Source organism: Artemia sp. Qi Xiang Cuo, chromosome 2, assembly GCF_049724085.1.
Source record: "Artemia sp. Qi Xiang Cuo chromosome 2, ASM4972408v1, whole genome shotgun sequence".
Taxonomy (NCBI): Eukaryota; Metazoa; Arthropoda; class Branchiopoda; order Anostraca; family Artemiidae; genus Artemia; species Artemia sp. Qi Xiang Cuo.
This window is the reverse complement of record NC_142795.1, coordinates 77,626,362-77,647,991: the sequence shown is the minus strand read 5'-3', so window position 1 is coordinate 77,647,991 and position 21,630 is coordinate 77,626,362. Positions and strand designations below refer to the sequence as shown.

General features: G+C 34.4%; 1 protein-coding gene across 1 annotated transcript in view; it reads right to left on the bottom strand.

The window, feature by feature from the left end:
• Positions 1–21,630, bottom strand: part of Sol1 (CUB domain-containing protein Sol1) — a 988,790-nt gene that overhangs the window by 552,624 nt on the left and 414,536 nt on the right. Inside the window, exon 4 of the mRNA XM_089107833.1 lies at positions 2,527–2,743. Coding sequence (XP_088963959.1) covers positions 2,527–2,743 — 217 coding nt within the window. The remainder of the gene's footprint in view (positions 1–2,526; positions 2,744–21,630) is intronic.

Genomic DNA, 21,630 nt, shown 5'->3' with positions numbered 1-21,630 from the left:
GTATACTTCCCAAGACCTTTCCCCAGGGATAATAGCGGTGTGGGGGGGGGGGGGTCAAGTTATCCCCAAAAGCATAGTTACTGAACTTTTCAACTATTCTTAACAAAACAACTATCTTAAAACTCTGGAGTTTTTGAGGAAATTAAATAAAAAAAATAAGTTTTTTTAAACTGAAAGTAAGGAAGGACGTTAAAACTTAAAACGAACAGAAATTATTCCTTATATGAAAGGGGCTGTCCCCTCCTCAACGCCTCGCTCTTTGAACTGAAGTTTTTTATTGTTTAAAAAAAAATAAGAGTTGTGAGAAAGTCAAAATTTAGCGTAAAGAGCGAGGCGTTGAGGAGGGGACAGCTCCTTTCATATACGGAATAATTTCCGTTCGTTTTGAGTTTTAACATCGTTCCTTACTTTCAGTTAAAAAAAACTTGCTTTTTATTTAATTTTTGAATATTTTTGAATTAACGCAGGTTTTGATTTTGGCTCACCGCACACGAATAATTAAAACAAAATTTGCGTATTAATTTTACTTTTATTTGGTTAAATGGCTTTCTCGAAACTTGTTTAATTTTATTTACGAACATTTTTATTAGTAATAAATATATGTAAATTACTAATTAACTTACATAACAAACTTCTACATTCGTTGATTTGTATTACGTATATTAGAGGGTTTGTCCTTAGTAAAAACCTTGTTCTTTAAGGTAAAGTTTGAATTTTGTCCCTATTCTTGAAAAATGACCACTTAATAACAAAGGCCGTTAATTAGAATAAATAGCTCTTATGAAAGTACTAAAGAATCTTTGGCTTAAAGAGCGAGGTGTTGACTAGGGGGTGAACCTAATCATATACGTAATATTTTCTGTTCGTTATAAGTTTTGATGTTGCTCCTTACTTTCAGTTGAAAACCTTTTTTTATTTATTTAATTTCTGATCTTTTTCTTTAATAATGATGGGAAATCCTGCAGCCCCTTCATAGCAATGTCCCTTCCCCCCTGAAAAATTCCTTCATGGAAAGATCCTCCCATATAGCCCCCCCCCCTCCCCACCTAACAGAAAAGATCCCCCCTGAAAACGTCTGTATACTTCCCAATAACCAATACTATTTGTTAACATTGGGCAAAGTTCATAACTTTCAGCCCTCGCCCCGGGGACTTCGGGGGACTAAGTCATCTTAAAAGACATAATTATCATATTTTCGACCATGCTGAACAAAATGGCTATCTCAAAATTTTGATCGGGTGACTTTGTCAAAAAAAAATGAGCGTGGCAGGGGGCCTAGTTGCCCTCCATTTTTTTTGGTCACTTAAAAAGGCTATTAGAACTTTTAATTTCCATTCCAATGAGCCCTCTTACGATATTCTAGGACCACTGGGTCGATACGATCACCCCTGGGGAAAAGAAAAAAAAACAACAAATAAACACGCATCCGTGATCTTTCTTCTGGCAAAAAATGCAAAATTCCACATTTTTTTAGATAGGGGCTTGAAACTTCTACAGTAGGGTTCTCTGATACGCTGAATATAATGATATGATTTTCATTGAGGTTGTATAACTTTTAGGGGGTCTTTTCCCCTTTTTTCGAAAATTAGCCAAATTTTCTCAACCGCGTAACTTTTGGTGGGTAAGACTAAACTTGATGAACTTATATATTTGAAATCAGCATTAAAATCTGATTCTTTTGAGTGTATCTATTGGTATCAAAATTCCGTTTTTTAGACTTTCGGTTACCATTGAGCCGGGTCGCTCCTTACTTACAGTTCGTTACCATAACTGTTTGAAAGGGGGGATGAAAGGAAAGCTAGTTACCCTTCAATTGTTTGGTCACTTAAAAAAGCACTAGAAATTTTTAATTTCTGTTCGAATGAGCCCTTTGCCGAAATTCTAGAATCATTGATTCGATCTGATCACCCCTGGGAAAAAAAATGAACAAATGAACACTCATCCATGATCTTTCTTCTGGCAAAAGTACAAAATTCCACATTTTTGCAAATGAAAGCTTGAAACTTCTACAATAGGATTTTTGGATACCGCAAATCTGCTGGTGTGATTTCGATTGAGGTTTCTTGACTTTTAGGGGATGTTTTCCCTGTTCTCCGAAAATCAGGCAAATTTTCTCAGGCTCGTAGCTTTTGATGGGTAACACTAAACTTAGCAAATCTTATATATTTGGAATCAGCATAGTAAGCCAATTCTTTTGATATATCTATTGATATCAAAATTCTGTTTTCAATAGTTTTGGTTACTATTGAGCCGTGCCGCTCCTTAATTACAGTTCGTTACCACGAACTGTTTGATATTGTACAGGGCTTCTATGTTAGGAGGAGAAGCATATATATTTTCAGCTTGGCAATAAATAATAAATGACCAAATGGTTGGGTGTACAATTTTATCGTGTTTATTTTTTTTTTTTTTTTTTTTTTTTGTCTTGCAAAAATAATATCTGATAGGTCTAGTGGATGGGTCTGTTTTGGTAATAAATGATTGGATTAGTTATAAATAAAATAAATTAAAATAATTCTTACTTACCCTTTCTAAGGGATTTCTCGCTCTTGCAGCCTGTGCGTAATCTGACTTCAACGAAGTCAAAACGGAAAGTTCAAGTATAAGAAATTGGTCTTTACTAAAATGTTTAGTTTTAATATCTCTCCGATTTCCACAGAGAGCCGTTGTGGGTATACTTCTTTCATTTACTTCTGCTTTATCTAAATGCTGATACAACTTCACATTGTCACTGCCAAAGCATCTGCAAAAAAGCCATATGAAGAGTTTAGAGTTAATTAAATATTAAAAATAATCCTTTATTATAAACTGTACATAATTAGTTTTTATAAACCATTAGTAAAAACTAAATAGGATTAATTGGTTCCCTTTTTTCTTGAAAACATTTGCAATTTATTACCTAAACATCACACCATTTGTATGAGAATTTATGAGTTAATTTTCCTTTTGTTTCTCCGTGACTCTTTCACATTTAAGAATTAAAAGCTTTGACTATAAGCTTTAATATCTTTCTTTATGTTTTCTTAACAAGTATCTGAGTATGAAAGTTGTGTTTAAATTAGAATACTAAGCCTTTTACTCCGTAAGTATTAATAAGGTATTCAATAAATTTTGTAGCTCCGACGCTAATTACGCCTGTCTTAAAGAAAAAACTGCGTAGGAATTGTGATGATAAAATCTTTTTTGAACATTTTTATTTTGAGGGTTAATTTCTTTGAATTTGCCTTAATAGGCATAAGTTTCTTAAGACCCTTTAAAAGCAGAAAATATAAGAATACTGATGTTTCAAATATGCTTACAGGTGTTCACTGACTTGACTTACAAGACCTCTACCACATGGTGAGTGGCGTAGCACTATAAACTTTATCTTCCAAACGGACTAATCTACTGCTATGAGAGGAGTCTTATCAATGGCAATGCCAGCCGTTTTGAGTAACTGCTACTTCCACCTGGTCCGAGGTCTGCTCCTGGGATGCGACCAAACATGCGATACGGGGTTGGACTCGTAGAGAATTCGAGCAGGATCTGCTGGGTGGCATCCAGAAGAAGTGCACAAACTTGTCTGAGGGTTTTCTGAGTAATTTAAGTTGAAAATGGTGCTTGGCGAATAAGGACAAGAAGCCTTTTGTTGCTCATAAAATAGCCCTTTTGAAGCTTCCTGATTCAACAGAGTTAGTACGCCTGACGTGCGTCTATCATACTATCTATCATACTCGTGACGAGCGTCTATCAATAGTATCATACTATTGGTGGATAGAAGGGAATATATTTCAGCCATGTGGATCAGGAATAGGCTCACCGATGAGTTTTACATGTTCATCTTAGTGTGCCTAGGATTATTAGGCTTTTTACAAACGGTATCAATTTCTCTGAAAACAGAAGGAGCTTTTGAAGTCTAGCTACCCAACCCTGCTTCCACGAAGCTATCATTCAAATCGACAGAGCCGAGACAGGTGAGTTTGTGACAATTTGAACATGGGTTCTTAAGACTGTAATGGAATCTGGGGACGTAAGTGGGCTTTTCGGCTGAACTGCCATTATCATTATCATTTATCAGTTTATTTTAAGGCCAATTTTACCTCCCTTTTTCTGCAGCAAATTGAGAGCATTTGTTAGCTGATGTATGGAGTCAGTAACGAAACTAGTTTATGGGTGAAATGAATATCTGTCAAAATTAGATCTCCGAATCAGAAGCCAAAAGGTTAAAGGCTCAAATAGACTTCAAATTTTAAAATTCTAGTTTAATCTAAAGATAATGAAGGCCTAGTGCAAAAAGCTACACATTTTTTACCACTCTCTGCAACCATGGATTACAATGGGTACGCCAGTACTCTTGAGTTTTTTTTTATGGCTCTTATGTGTAGCTATTTTTTTCGACCTAACACCTTTAAATTAGGTGTTGTATTTTTAGACCACACTGCCGTTCTAAGACAAAAAAAAATTTCAAATGGGGATAAATCCATTTATTTAGACAGTGGAAAAACAGGTACACAAGTCCAGATATTTTGATCACATATACAGGAACCGTCTTCAGTAGAAATACTAAAATAATAAAATTGAAACTAGTATATTTATAAACAACACAATAAATAAATTTTCGGGTCATTCACAAAATTATGAACTTCCGGATTATTCACTAGATTATTTTCAGAGAGAATTCATTTTTACATTTGGGCATGATCAAAGAAGAAAATTTACATCAGGAAGTTTGAATGAACTTTGTCAATGAACTCTATCTGAAAATAATCTAGTGAATAATCTGTAAGTTCATTATTTTGTGAATGACCCAAAAATTTTTTTATTTTGTTGTATATAAATATGCTATTCAATTTTATTACTTTAGTATTTCTACTGAAGACGGTCGCTGTATATATGATCAAAATACCTGGACTTTTGTGCCTGGTTTTCCACTGTCTAAATAAATGGATTTATCCCCATTTGAAAGTTTGTTTGTTAGCTATTTTTTGTATTAATTACCATTATTTGGATGAAATTACATGTGACCAATATGGTAAAAATAAAACGTCGCAGATTGATACTGGAGTAGGAGCCAAAGAAGAGGAAGACTGAATATACGCTTATTGGCATCTTAACGGGAGTGTTCTTTTTTTTTTTTCTTAACGGGATTTGAAACAGATCCAGACAATGGGCTAACCCCATTGGGAAGACATTTGGGAAGCAGTACGTATGAGGATGATTGGTGGCTCTTTCTGGATGCCTTGGGTACCTCTAGTGGCACAAGAAAAACTAAGATGTAAGGTATGGTAATTGCAATCTTTCGGTTTATTTATTTTCCAAACTATATAATCAAATCCTAAGAAAAGAAAAAGCATGGCAAACACACAAAATATGGATTTATATTGGCAGGGTAGTTCAGTGAATGCCCATGAGGACTGTTTTAGTCAGGATTAAAAGTAATGCAGAGAATAAAGAGGATCTAAAATTTTTAGTTCTTGGACAACACTGTACTTTCCAAAATCATAATCAACGTGGTATCGTTGACCACTCAAACAACGGTATAAACAGTATTTTTAATGTTCCCAGCCAATTAGTATCAAAGAGATGGTAGTAGAAACTAGAGAGGAGCTCATTTGAATGGAAGTTCGAAGTCAGCCCTTTTTTTTCAACCCCCCTGAGGACGGATCAAAATTTGAGAAACCTGATGGCAGGAATGATCCACACATTCCCAAGTAAAAGGGTCCTAAAGCTATGAAATAGGTCTATTCTTGGATGGGGAAATGTTGAGGGGAAAGTTGAACTAAAGCAAAACGTACTATGTGCATAAAAATTGTCAAAAGGGTGTATCAGCAATATTTTTGGGACGGTTTACCATATTGGGATGAAACTTCTGGGGCATCTTGAGGGGAATATTCAACTGACCAAAAGGCAAAATGTACAGGCCACTACTGCTATTAATACCGCTGCTACTAATGCTACTACTACTACTAATGCAACACTATTACTGCTACTACTTCTCCTACTACTGCTACTTCTACTATGATACTAGTACTATTTAGGTTGAGCATACTAAGGTGAAAATTTGACAGAGTATAGAGAAAATTTGAACAAATCAAAACACGTTCGTTGCATGCAGATTGTAGAAAGAACGTATCTCAAAAATGGATTTGAATATTAAGAAGGAACTTTCAGCGAATTCTTAAAGGAGAAGATCAATTCTCCGGAAGGTAACATTTGCATGTTACTACTAATGCTACTAGCACTGCTGCTTTTTCTGCTACCACTACTGCTCCTGCTGGTACTAATCTACTCCAGCTACTACTTTAATCACAGCTACTTGTAAGTCTAGGAGTATTAAGATGAAAATGGTGTCAAAAGGGCGCATCAGTAATATTTTTGGAATGGCTTCCCGTATAAATATGAAACCTCCAGGATATTAAGAGGGGGCTGTTCAACTCACGAAAAGGCAACAGATACATGCTATAAGTGCTATTAATACTGCTGCTACTGACAACACTAGTACCACTGCTGCTTTTCCTACTACTACCACTACTACTTTGACACTGGTACTATTAAGGCTAAGTGTATGAAGGTAAAAATTTGAGAAAATATAGACGAGAAATTTGAACCAAATCAAAACACAGCGTGAATTCAGATTGCCAAAAGGGCGTATTTCAAGAATGAATTTGGGCATTAAGTTGAAACTTCCAGAGAACGCTTAAAGAGGAAGATCAACTGGCCAAAAGGAAAAATGTGTACGCAACTACTAATACTACTACCACTGCTACTTTTACTACTAATACTGCTCCTACCACTGCTACTACTAATATTACTACTACTCCTATTACAACCACTTGTAGTGCTAAGAGTATTTTGATGATAATTTCAGGAAGTAAATGAATATAAAGGTTATCAAAAGGGCATATCGGCAACATCATAGCAACAGCTAATTGTATTAAGTAGAAACTTCTAGGACTTGATGAGGGGAATGTTCAACTGACAAAAAGGAAATATTTTAATACTACTGCTGCTACTAGTACTAGTGTTATTTCTGTTAATACTACTGCTAGTACTAATAGTACTAATACTACTACTGTGACTACTATTACAACTATGCCTAAGGGTATGAAGGTGAAATTTTAGGGAATATTGAGGACGAAACATGAACTAAATCACAACATGCCGTCTGTAATCATTTTGTCAAAAGGGCGTATAAGCAATCTCTTAGGAACGGTTTGCTGTGCTAAGTTGAAAGTTACAGGGATGGTTGTGGGGGCTGTTTAACTTACAAAAAGACAATAAATTAATCCTAATTCTACTGCTTCTTCTCATACCACTACTATTACTACTTCCCTCCTGCTACTATCATTACTACTACTACTACTACTGCTACTAAAGCTAAGGGTACTAAGGAAAAAAATTGTGGGAATATTCAACTAGTATTAACCTAAATCGAACCACACTATGTGCAAACAGATTGTCAAGAGGACGTATCAACAATACTTCAAGAATGGTTTATGGTATTAAGCTGAAACTTTCAGCGACTGTTGAGAGGGATGCTGAAGAAAACCAAAGGTTCTATGCGCATGCTGCTACTAATGCTACTACTACGAGTACAACTACTGCTACTACGCAAGCTAAGGGTATTAAGGTGAAGCTATCAAGAAATATTTAGGCGGATGTTTAACAAAATCGAAACGAACTATGAGCATCTAAATTTTCAAAATAGTGACAGCAATATCACAAGAACGGATTACAATATTAAGTTGGACTTTTTATGGTAGGTTGCGGTGGATTGTGAACTAGCCAGAAGGCACTATGTGTATACTATTTATGATGCTACTTCGATTCCTGTAACTAATGATGCTAAATTTATAAAGCTGAGACTTTTAGGGAACGTTTAGGGGAGTTTAAATTAAACGAAAAATCTATATGCACGCATATTCTCAAAAGAATATATAAGCAATATCATAGGTAGCTTAGTGCTATAATAGATAGTAATATCATAGAAACTTTTAAAGGACCTAGCCTAATCTGATTAGAAATTAAAATTGCTAGTGCCCTTTTCAAGAGTAAAAAATGATTGAAGGGCAAAAAGCCCTTTTCCCATGCCCTTTAATTTTCAAAACACATACAATAAAAGTTTTAATATAGCCATTCTGTTCAGCATAGTTAAAGGCTCCAGTAACTATGTCTCTATGAATATTGGGTCAACCAAGTTGTGCAATGTACCCATTATGCTTTAAAACAAAACTCAAAAGGCACTGTGCGTATGCTGACTGCCAAAAATACATCTCAGCAATATTCCAAGAACAACAGAGGGTATTAATTTGTAATTTCAGGGCTACTACCATCACTACTTCTACTCTTAAAATTTAACTAAATAAAAAGAGTGTAAATGTACCCAGTTTGTCAAAGAGCATACATAATTTTTTTTGGGAGCGGTATTAAGTTTCATTTTTCAGGTAAACTTGAGGATGCGTAAAACTAAATCAAACAATTCTATCTGAGTCTAGATATTCTAAAGGGTGTATGTTGTTAAAAACTATTGAAACTTTATCCTTAACGTACAAATAGCAAGCCAAACTGTGGATTCTTATAGGAAAAATTAATCTATTTAATAAAAAACTTTTCCACAAAATAAGCTTATCAGAGAAAAGTATAGAGCTCCATTAGACCAAAAACTAGCAGAAATAAAGTCAAAAATCTTCCAAGCGTGAAAATGCCACACATCACCATCAATAAATAAATGAAACCCAAAACGAACAGAAATTACAATATATAACCGAGCCAAACTCAAAACGAGCAGAGCTTAGTATGAGTAGGGCTGATACCCCCCCCCCCCTTGCCTTCTGAAGACCAGAAAATAATTTTAGCTTTACTAAAAACACAATACATTATAAATATTTTCACTCTGTAACTTAAAAAAAAATCAAAATTTATTCAGACTTTAAGGAATAAACATCAGTATATGCATATTAAACTGTCAATCCACATTCGTTTGTTGTATTTTTCAGTAGAGTGTAAATTATTTTCTAGTATACTGAATGGGGGTGTCACCCTCGCTCGTACATTTTTTACTCTGGTATTTTTATGCTTGGAAGATTATTTGACTTTATTTCTGCTAATTTTTGATTTAATGGAGCTCTTTTCACGACAACAATTGACGATTATTTATCATCAATGACGGTTATTTATTGTAATTAATTAAAACAAACTTTTTCCACACAAAATGTTTTTCAAAAAAAAGTAAAGAAGTCCATTAAACCAAAAATGAACAAAAATAGAATCAAATAATCTACCAAGCGTGAAATTACCACAAATCAGCATCGATAAATATATGAAACCCAAAACAAACAGAAATTAAAATAAATAACAGAGTCAAACTCAAAGCGAGCAGAAATTAATATGAGTAAGTTCTAAACCCCTATGCTTTCTAAAAGCCAGAATATAACCTGAACTTTACTGAAAAAAATTCAAATGAATTTACTGAAAACAATATAGCATTGTCTGTTTAATATGCATGTGTACATATTTATTCCTTAAAATACTAATTAATTTTTGATTTCTTAAAGTTATAAAAATAAAAACATTTGTAAGAATTTTTTTCTCAAAATTTCTATTAGATACATTTCGGGACAATATGATGTGCGTTTGTGGAGGGGGGATAGCTTTCCTCCGATCACTTTGACTCTTAAAAAGAGCACTGGAGTGTCTGATTACCAATCCAATGAGCCCCCTCCGAAGTTTATATGACCATGCTTTCTATAAAAACATTATATGCCCCCAGGGCATAACTTGCAACCCTTGCCCTAAGGGCAGGGGGATTTGTTATCCTCAAAGAAATAATTTCCAGACCTTTCAAATACGTTGAACAAAATAGCTATCTCAAAAATTTTGATTGGAAGTGTTTGGGGAAATGATGGAAGGGGGGGGGGGGTGATTTGCCCTTCAATCACTTTCGACTAATAAAAAGGGCACTAGCCCTTTTAATTTCCAATCGAATGAGCCCCTTTTTGAAACTTTTCGACAAAATTTTCTATAAAAACTCATAAGCCTCAAGGGCATAATTTACGATCCTTGTTCTAAGGGCTATGGGGGAAGGGTTGAAACACATAATTTCAAGACCTTCCAACTACGCTGAATACAATGCCCATATCAAAATGTTGATCGTAGATTTTTTTGGGATAATTATGGGCGTGGGGGTTTGATTCTCCCTGCAATTACATTGGACTATTAAAAAGGGCAATAGCCCTCTTAAATTCCAATCGAATGAGTCTGTTTTGAAGTTTTTAAGACAACGCTTTCAACGACAACGCTTTCTATAATAGCTTTGTATGCCCCTCGGCAAAACTTACAACCTTAGCCCTGAGTGCTGTTGGGGGGGGGGGTTCATACTCAAAGACATAATTTCCAGACCCTTCAACTACAATTAACAAAATGGCTATATCAAAATCTTGATCGGTAGTGTTTGGGGAAATTATGGGCGTGGGGTGAGGGCATTCGCCTCCGACCGCTTTTGACTATTAATAAGAGCACTAGCCCTCTGAATTCCCAACTAAATGAGATCTTTTCGAAGTTTCTACGACAACGCTTGCTATAGAAACCTTATATGCCCCCAGGGTATAACTTACAACCTTTGCCATGAGGACTGTGGGGTGTTTGTCATCCTCAAAGATTTCCGGATCTTCAACTACGTTGAAAAAATGGCTATCTCAAAATTTTGATTGAATGTGTTTGGGGAAATGGTGGGTATGAGAGGGGGGTTAGTTGCCCTCCAATCACTTTCTACTATTAAAAAGTGCACTAGCCCTTTCAATTTCCAATCGAATGAGTTCTATTTGAAGTTTCTACGACAGCCCTTTCTATAAAAACTTATATGTCCCCAGGGCACAACTTAAAACCCTTACCCTGAGGGCTGTGAGGAGTTGTCATCCTCAAAGATCAAATTTCCAGAACTTTCAACTACGTTGAAAAAATAGCTATCTCAAAATTTTGATTGGATGTGTTTGGAGAAATTGTGGGCGTGAGAGGGGGGGATAGTTACCCTCCAATCACTTTCTGCTATGAAAAAGGTCACTAGCCCTTTTGATTTCCAATCGAATGAGCCCTTTTTGAAGTTTCTACGACAACCCCTTCTATAAAAACCCTATATACCCCCAGGGCATAACTTACAACCCTTGCTCTGAGGGCTGTTGGAGGAGTGTCCTCCTCAAAGACATAATTTCCAGATCTTTCAATTGCGTTGAATAAAATGGCTATCTCAAAATTTTGATTGAATGTGTTTGGGGAAATGGTGGGTATGAGAGGGGGGTTTTCTACCCTCCAATTATTTTCGATTACTAAAAAGGGCACTAACCCTTTCAACGTCCAATCGAATGAGTTCTATTTGAAGTTTCTACGACAGCCCTTTCTATAGAAACTTATATGTCCCAAGGGCACAACTTACAACCCTTACCCTGAGGGCTGTGAGGAGTTGTCATCCTCAAAGATCTAATTTCCAGAACTTTCAACTACGTTGAATAAATAGCTATCTCAAAATTTTGATTGGATGTGTTTGGGGAAATGGTGGGCGTGAGAGGCGGAATAGTTACCCTCCAATCACTTTCTACTATGAAAAAGGTCACTAGCCCTGTCGATTTCCAATCGAATGAGCCCTTTTCGTAGCTTCTACGACAACCTCTTCTATAAAAACCCAATATTCCCCATGCCCCCATAACTTACAATCCTTGCCCTGAGGGCTGTGGGGGGAGTGTCCTCCTCAAAGACATAATTTCCAGATCTTTAAATTGCGTTGAACAAAATGGCTATCTCAAAATTTTGATTGGATGTGTTTGGGAAATCGTGGGCGTGGAAGGGGTGTTAGTTGCCTTCCAATCACATTCGGCTATTAAAAAGGGCACAAGCCCTTCCAATTCGCAATCGAATGAGCCCTTTTCGAAGTTTCTACGACAACTCCTTTGATACGAAGTGTCCTGGTCTAAAGGATAAAAAAAAAATAATAATAGATTGAGCCAGCATCGTTCTTTACTTAGGCAGCGCTATTGCGCTTGCCTATGGTTTCCGTTCGTTTTTGGTTTAATTCAATTATTGATGGTGATTTGTGGTAGTTTTACGCTTGGAGAATTGTTTGAATTTATTTATACTTATTTTTGGCTTAATGAGGCTCTTTACTATTTTTTGACAAACTTGTTTTGTAGAAAAAGTTTTTTAATTAATTTCTGTTCATTTTTTATCAACATAGTCTTTTTCATATAAAAAATATTTTATTTCTATTAGAATTGTTTTTATTTCTATTAGAGTCCATAATTTTTATTTTGAAGATTATTTTACTTTATTTCTGCTCATTTTCGGTTTAATGAGGCTCTTTACTTTTCTTTAAAAAACTTGTTCCGTATTTTTTTTATTAATAAATTCTATCTGTAAGTAATTAAATTAAAAAATAACAAGTTTTTCAACTGAGAGTAAGAAGCAACCTCAAACTTTAAAACGAACAGAAATTATTACATATATGAAAGGGGTTGCCTCCTCCTTAAGGCCTGGCTCATTACGCTAAAGTTTTTTTTAATTTTTAAACAAAGCTTATTGTTGTTATTAAACGACCATTGTGTTTCAGGAATCGTTCTTAAAGAATTAGGACAAAAATTCAAAACTTTAGTGTAAAGAGCAAGGTCGTGTGGAAGGGCCAACTCATTTCATACACGTAATAATTTCTGCTCGTTTTGATGTTGCTCCTTACTTTCAGTTGAAAAAACCTCTTTTAATTAATAAATTTCTGATCGTTTTTAAATAATACCGGGAAATCCGTCTCTCTCTCCGTGAAAAATTCCTGTACTTGTGTATTATACGCCACTCACTCAAGTTTACGATGCATAAAACTCGAAAACAAACCGGTTTTTTCGTTAGTTTCTTCGTTTCTTTAGAAACAAATTTGGGCTATATATTTACACAAGTATAGTCCTTCTAATGAATTTGCTGTGGCCCCCGTACCAAACAGGTTTTTCTGGTAGGTAAACAAGTCATTACACCTTTGCCAAGAGATTAAACCAGTATTGTCTATAACTTAATTTACGTTGGTTAAACTTCCGATGGTTAAGAAAGCGTAACAGGTAATTAAAGTATGAGAAATGGGATGCTATAATTAGAATGATTTTAAGTTGAAACATTGTGACGTAAAAATAACTCAGTTATTTGCTTTCGTTTATATTAATTCACGTGTTATTTTATTTATTTTATTTATTTTTTTAATTTTTAGATTTTTTTTATTTTAAAATAGCTTTTATGGGTTTGAGAGACTCAGTTGCCTAATTCCGTGTTATTTTTCTTTACTTGATTGTCATTAAAAAAGAATTATTTGTTTTAAATAAGTAGTTTTTATATCTTTTAAAAGAGCTTTGATAGGTTTGAGAGACTCAGTTGCCTAATTCCGTGTGATTTTTCTTTACTTGATGATCATTAAAAACGAAATTTTTGTGTTAAATAAGTAGTTTTTGTATCTTTTAAAAGAGCTTTAAGGGGTTTGAGAGACTCAGTTGCCTAATTCCGTGTGGTTTTCCTTTACTTGATGGTCATTAAAAACTAAATTTTTGTGTTAAATAAGTAGTTTTTGTATCTTTTAAAATAGCTTTACAGGTTTTGAGAGACTCAGTTGCCTAATTCCGTGTGATTTTTCTTTACTTGATGGTCATTAAAAACGAAATTTTTGTGTTAAATAAGTAGTTTTTGTATCTTTTAAAAGAGCTTTACAGGGTTTGAGAGACTCAGTTGCCTAATTCCGTGTGATATTTCTTTACTTGATGGTCATTAAAAACTAATTTTTTGTGGTAAATACGTAGTTTTTGTTTCTTTTAAAAGAGAGTTTATGGGTTTGTGAGTCTCATGTGCCTGATTAATTTTGATTTTTCTTTTCTTGGTGGTCATTTGTTGTATCTTTTAAAAGAGCTTTACAGGGTTTGAGAGACTCAGTTGCCTAATTCCGTGTGATTTTTCTTTACTTGATGGTCATTAAATAAGTAATTTTTGTTTTAAATAAGTAGTTTTTATATATTTTAAAAGAGCTTTGAGAGGTTTGAGAGACTCAGTTGCCTGATTCCGTGTGATTTTTGTTTACTTGATGGTAATTAAAAACGAAATTTTTTTGTTAAATTATTAGTTTTTGTATCTATTAAAAGATCTTTAAGGGGTTTGAGAGACTCAGTTGCCTAATTCCGTGTGGTTTTCCTTTACTTGATGGTCATTAAAAACGAAATTTTTGTGTTAAATAAGTAGTTTTTGTATCTTTTAAAAGAGCTTTACAGGGTTTGAGAGACTCAGTTGCCTAATTCCGTGTGATTTTTCTTTACTTGATGGTCATTAAAAACGAAATTTTTGTGTTAAATAAGTAGTTTTTTTATCTTTTAAAAGAGCTTTAACGGGTTTGAGAGACTCAGTTGCCTAATTCCGTGTGATTTTTCTTTACTTGATGGTCATTAAAAACGAAATTTTTGTGTTAAATAAGTAGTTTTTGTATCTTTTAAAAGAGCTTTACGGGGGTTGAGAGACTCTATTGCCGGATTCCCTGTGATTTTTGTTTACTTGGTGGTCATTTTTTGTATCTTTTAAAAGAGCTTTACAGGGTTTGAGAGACTCAGTTGCCTAATTCCGTGTGCTTTTTCTTTACTTGCTGGTCATTAAAAACGAAATTTTTGTGTTAATTAAGTAGTTTTTGTATCTTTTAAAATAGCTTTACGGGTATTGAGAGACTCAGTTGCGTGATTCCGTGTGTTTTTTCTTTACTTGATGGTCATTAAAAACGAAATTTTTGTGTTAAATAAGTAGTTTTTGTATCTTTTAAAAGAGCTTTACAGGGTTCGAGAGACTCAGTTGCCTAATTCCGTGTGGTTTTCCTTTACTTGGTGGTCATTAAAAACGAAATTTTTGTGTTAAATAAGTAGTTTTTGTATCTTTTAAAAGAGCTTTACGGGGATTGAGAGACTCAGTTGCCGGATTCCGTGTGGTTTTTCTTTACTTGACGGTCATTAAAAACGAAATATTTGTGTTAAATAAGTAGTTTTTGTATGTGTTAAATAAGTAGTTTTTGTATCTTTTAAAAGAGCTTTACAGGGTTTGAGAGACTCAGTTGCCTAATTCCGTGTGGTTTTCCTTTACTTGGTGGTCATTAAAAACGAAATAATTGTTTTAAATAAGTAGTTTTTGTATCTTTTAAAAGAGCTTTACGGGGATTGAGAGACTCAGTTGCCGGATTCCGTTTGGTTTTTCTTTACTTGATGGTCATTAAAAACGAAATTTTTGTGTTAAATAAGTAGTTTTTGTATCTTTTGAAAGACCTTTACGGGGATTGAGAGACTCAGTTGACGGATTCCGTGTGGTTTTCCTTTACTTGGTGGTCATTAAAAACGAAATATTTGTGTTAAATAAGTAGTTTTTGTATCTTTTAAAAGAGCGTTAAGGGGATTGAGAGACTCAGTTGCCGGATTCCGTGTGGTTTTTCTTTACTTGATGGTCACTAAAAACGAAATTTTTGTGTTAAATAAGTAGTTTTTGTATCTTTTAAAAGAGCTTTAAGGGGTTTGAGAGACTCAGTTGCCTGATTCCGTGTGGTTTTTCTTTACTTGGTGGTCATTAAAAACGTAATTTTTTGTGTTAAATAAGTAGTTTTTGTAACTTTTAAAAGAGCTTTACGGGGATTGAGAGACTCAGTTTTACCTTGTCAAAGTTACATTTTCTTGATTTTTCAAAGTTCATTTTGAATTTCTTTCGTTAAAATGCAAGAGTTGGAATATTTCAGTAGTGTTTGGTTGTGGTTTACCTTGTCACAGTTACATTTTCTTGATTTTTCAAAGTTCATTTTGAATTTCTTTCGCTGAAATGTAAGAGTTGGAATATTTCAGTAGTGTTTGGTTGTGGGTTACCTTGTCACAATTACATTTTCTTGATTTTTAAAAGTTCATTTTGAATTTCTATCGTTGAAATGCAAGAAATCAAAAGTTCATTTTGAATTTCTTTCGTTGAAATGCAAGAGTTGGAATATTTCAGTAGTGTTTGGTTGTGGTTTACCTTGTCACAGTTACATTTTCTGGATTTTTCAAAGTTCATTTTGAATTTCTTTCGCTGAAATGCAAGAGTTGGAATATTTCAGTAGTGTTTGGTTGTGGTTTACCTTGTCACAGTTACATTTTCTTGATTTTTCAAAGTTCATTTTGAATTTCTTTCGTTGAAATGCAAGAGTTGGAATATTTCAGTAGTGTTTGGTTGTGGTTTACCTTGTCACATTTACCTTTTATTGATTTTTCATTGTTAATTTTGTTTTTATTTCTTGGTTTTTATTGTGTTTTTATATTTCAGTTTTGTTTGTTTTTGTTTTACATAGTCACAGTTAAATTTTCTTGATTTTTCAAAGTTCATTTTGAATTTCTTTCGTTGAAATGCAAGAGTTGGAATATTTCAGTAGTGTTTGGTTGTGGTTTACCTTGTCACAGTTACATTTTCTTGATTTTTCAAAGTTCATTTTGAAATTTCTTTCGTTGAAATGCAAGAGTTGGAATATTTCAGTAGTGTTTAGTTGTGGTTTACCTTGTAACAGTTACAATTTCTTGATTTTTAAAATTTAATGTAGAAATTCATTCGTTGAAATGGAAGATTTTGAATATTTCAGTTGTTTTTTGTTTTTGTTTTCCTTGTCAAAGTTTCAATTTTCTGTTTTTTTCAAAGTTCATTTTGAATTTCTTTCGCTGAAATGCAAGAGTTGGAATATTTCAGTAGTGTTTGGTTGTGATTTACCTTGTCACAGTTACATTTTCTTGATTTTTCAAAATTCATTTTGAATTTCTTTCATTGAAAAGCAAGAGTTGGAATATTTCAGTAGTGTTTGGTTGTGGTTTACCTTGTCACAGTTACATTTTCTTGATTTTTTAAAAGTTAATTTTTATTTTATTTCTTTGAAATGCAAGAGTTGGAATATTTCAGTAGTGTTTGGTTGTGGTTTACCTTGTCACAGTTACATTTTCTTGATTTTTCAAAGTTCATTTTTAATTTCAGTAGTGTTTTGTTGTGGTTTACCATGTCAAAGTTACATTCTCTTGATTTTTCAAAGTTCATTTTGAATTTCTTTCGTTGAAATGCAAGAGTTGGAATATTTCAGTAGTGTTTGGTTGTGGTTTACCTTGTCACAGTTTCATTTTATTGATTTTTAAATGTACATTTTGAATTTAATTCGCTGAAATGCAAGAGTTGGAATTTTTGAGGAGTGTTTTGTTTATTTTTAAAGATGCACCGAATCATTTTCTAGTAATATCCATTTTCAAATAGAATGTATATAGAAGAAATGAAAGATTATTAATAATTAATTAGTGTTTGTTAGTGTTTTAACTTGTAACATTTAAATTTTGATGATTTTTCAACGATCTTTTTGAATTTCTTTCGATGAAATGCAAGATTTGGAATACTTCAGTGTAACTGTCACATTTTATTGATTTTTCAAAATTAATTTTGAATTTATTTCTTTGAAATGCAAGAGTTGGAATATTTCAGTAGTGTTTGGTTGTGGTTTACCTTGTCACAGTTACATTTTCTTGATTTTTCAAAGTTCATTTTGAATTTCTTTCGCTGAAATGCAAGAGTTGGAATACTTTTAGTGTTTGGTTGTGGTTTACCCTGTCTTGAAGAGGTGTGTGACTCTCTTCCTAGGGGCCACCTATGTTCCAATTGTCATTATGATAAATGGAAGCAGTGGGAGAGTACATATCCCGGTATGATTGGAAAGAATCCTAACCGTGATTTTAGTTTATTGCTACGAGACTGGTATCGTCGTGGTGTTAGATTTTTATGGGAGGAGGAACCGGGTCAACGATTCAACTGTTGGAACAACAAGAGAATATGGTTTCTACGTCATTGTTGTGAAGACACTGGTTGTTATGATTATAAGCCCACTGATTTTTATTTGGCTGTGACGGAATGTGATTCGACACTTGAGGACACTGTTTGTGAAATTGCTTCAAATAGGCAAATTGAAACATGTGAATTCTATAGAATGAATGCGACTAGTATCATTGACTATACAAAGAGATATGACAAGAGTGAAGTCAAACTCTACTGTAGAAAATGTGACCCTGACATTGCAGTACATCAGGATCAGTACAAATGTGAATTCAGATAATCTACCTGCACTAGTTGTTGTCGACAAATACCTAGTAGTGGATGAAATCTAAAGAGTAGAAAAGTCGTTTTATCGTGTATATAAATTTTTTTTTATTAATAAACAATTTCACATACATCCTTAGAACATTTTATTCTTAGGGCACTAGAATCAATATTAAATACACTTGTAAGTATTTTCTCCACTAGAAAGTTGTTCAATCGAAAGAAGTCAACGTAGATGTCAATAAAATTCTAGTAGGTTGAGCCACGACATCGGAGCATGAATAAGAGTGTCGCATGAAAGCAACATATCATAGTAGTTAAATCCTGTACTCTTTGTTGATTTTGAATGATGCTTTTCTCCCTGCTTTCAATAAAGTTGCTGATGTGTGGAGCGTAGAATTTATACGATAGGCAAAAAGAATCAAAAAATTCAATATTCTTCGCTGTTTGAAAGATGCATAGCCAATTACCGATATTCAAAGTCGATGTACTGCTATTAACAATGATATGGGTATTGTTAACATTTGGAATTTTATCAATGAAGTCCGAGGGTCTGCAATAGGACTTGTACTGGGACATGTATGGATCTATACTAAATACATTGATTATTTTGTTTGTGTTCATGGTGCTAAGTCTAGTAGAACGCTGCCGTCGGGTGTGATTTCCCAATATGTTTCAAATTGACTTAGTGATATTAACATGGTACTCTCAGCCAGAGTATTGGCTAATATATACTCTTAGCCTACATTCCATGTTCGTGCTATGCTCATTTCCCGTGTGCCTGACAAGTCCAAAACATTAGCTCCATGATTTTTTGAACATATTGAATCGGTTATTCCACTTTCAAATAGTTGAGAGTCATGATCTAGGGACTGCATTGTCAACTCGTACAGAGTTCTATAGGATTTTTTGTCAAACGATAAAGTGTATAACAAAATACCAGTCCCTTTGCGCACGTTACTAGATACACCGAAAAAATTAAAATCATGGGGAGAGTATAGCCCGGATGCGTTAGCGCGAAAATTTTTCGCAAAGGTCAAAACAAGGTATGAATGAACTTCTCCATATATAAACGATAAATCGTTTTAACTACAAGAGCCAGCAGTAATGTGACGTTGATTGGTCATTGTATGGGGGACAAGAAGTTTAATGTTGTTACCATTGGCTCTTAGCTTTTCCACTGCCAATGCAACAGAGACCATAACTTGTTGTTTTCGGACATGGAGAATTGCCGATGTGATAATGACATTTGCATCGGGTGCTGCAGGAAGTGTTTTTCTCAAAATGAAATTTGATGGGGCCAGCTGTAACTTTATGTCAACCTTGACATTGGTGGGTAGCCATTGGGATATATTGAATATCTCATGATTTAATTTTCCAACTAGATGATACTCCTGGGTGACTGCAGTGGTCAACTTACCGTCAGTATCAACAACTGTTCGATATTGATAGACCAATGATTGTCCTCTCATCTCTTTGTACGCCTTTGGCGTCATCATAATAAATTGTAGGTAGCTTACATAGTTTGATAAATTATTGTTAATGCTCACCATTGTTCCATTAATAAATACATTAATCTGTTTAAATAGGTTTTGTAGAATACAGTTTTCATAGGAGAGACCATCGCCGGCATTTGGAGTTGTATTATCTGATTTTTTCTTCACCACAACATTTAAATCAATAAATTTTGATGACAAATCAATGAAATACTCTTCATTGGAAAATATTTGAAAGTGTATATTTTCCTAGAGGGATTGTTGGGGGTGAAATTGTTCATAGTAGCCATACTTGACACTGACATCAACATTTTCAGCGTTGAATATATTCAATTATTAACTGACCGATGAATATAAGACCTTACGGGGGAGAAAAGGAATATTAGGAGAAGAAATCCTTCTTTGATATCTCAATCTTTTTCTTTTTCTTCGGCTGCTGCTGCTTATTAATCCTCTGTGTTTCATTTCCCAATTTCCGGGTAGATGTCCTGTGCTTCCTGCCTGGGTGGAGACTGATGAGTGAATGATGCGAACGCATCCTTTTCAATCCCTCCCCATTTTGTCGAGATTTTAATTGCTCACCAACGGCTCTTGCTGAAGATCTAATATTGTCCTTAACACTCTCCATGAAATTCTTGCCCGACCCCCAGTCCTGTAGTGTTGAGGCAGCAAAATTTGATGCAGCAGGCACAAGATATTTTCTGGCAAGGGGTAGTGCAGAACGAAATAGCCTAGCAAACCAGCTACCAAGACCATAGCCAGACATTGTAGTATGCCACTTGTAGTAGTCTAATACATTGTCTATTTGACGTGGACTCAAAGCACCGAGATAACAATCGATATCGGGACAAACAAATGGAATTCTTCTATTGTTAATTTTTTAGGTGAATGTACCGTCGTTGTCGTTGACAATGGGTCGAAAATGACATGTAATCACTGCTAAGCCTTTTGAAATTGCTATTGAATCCCCCAAGTTGGTTCTGATTGTTACCTGACTGAGTTCCAAATAGGAAGTATGTACGGGATCGCACTAAAGAGTCCCTACATTTTGATAGTGAATCGGCTTTTGACTGTTTTTTCGTTTAAGAACTCGTAGAAGGAGAATATTTGAATTACCGACGCGAAATGTTTCCACAAATGAAGCGTAGAGAAATATACAAGTGTCCGTGGAGAAGGCAGGTGGGTAGTCAGCAAAAATGAACATTGGTCATTTCCACTGCACATTTTCTACCATTGATTATATTGTGTTTAAAGCCAAGAACGTCCCTTAAATTATCATTGAGAATAATTCTTTCATTGTCAATAGGTGAGCTAATGTAAATCCTGCCCTCGTTCCGTTGAATAATTGAAATGAAAAGCTACCTTTTTTACGAGCATGAAATTTTTTTATTGATAGTACGACACAAATCATTCATGTTATTGTATTCCTTGTAGGGTAATTCAACATATGGATAATCCACTAGATTAGATGTTTTAAATTTGTTCATTGATCACCTGGTCATGGCGGCCAATCGATAGGGTCTAATTTTTATTTCATATTTACGATCCTTTCTCAGGATGTCATAGGTATTTTTGAGAATACAGTCGACAAGAACCACTTAATTTGCACCGTCAAATTTGACGGCGGGGAAGAGTTTTGTCCAAAAATCACTTGTCGTATTCAAGTCATTGTAGAGAGGATCGGAATCATTGGACATGAAAGTTACATAGAAATCATTGGGCATTGTCAATATCTTCAACACCAATCCAAGAATTAAAATCAGAGTTGTATCCTAGCCACCGAACAAGTAACTGTTTCTTACCCCTGCGAGTAGGTGTCTTTAATATCTTTTCAATTTGATAGATTTCACTAGCATTTTTAACTTTTTGCAATTCATAGTCATAAAAGCCACCGAGAATCTCTTCATCTTTGGTATCACGCAGGAGATAAGTTATGGGTTTAGTGTATAGGATTTTTGCCACTTTAAAAAGTTCAGTGGACCACAAGTAATTCCCCTTTTCAAAAACATTAGTTGTTCTATTAATTCGAACAGTATCA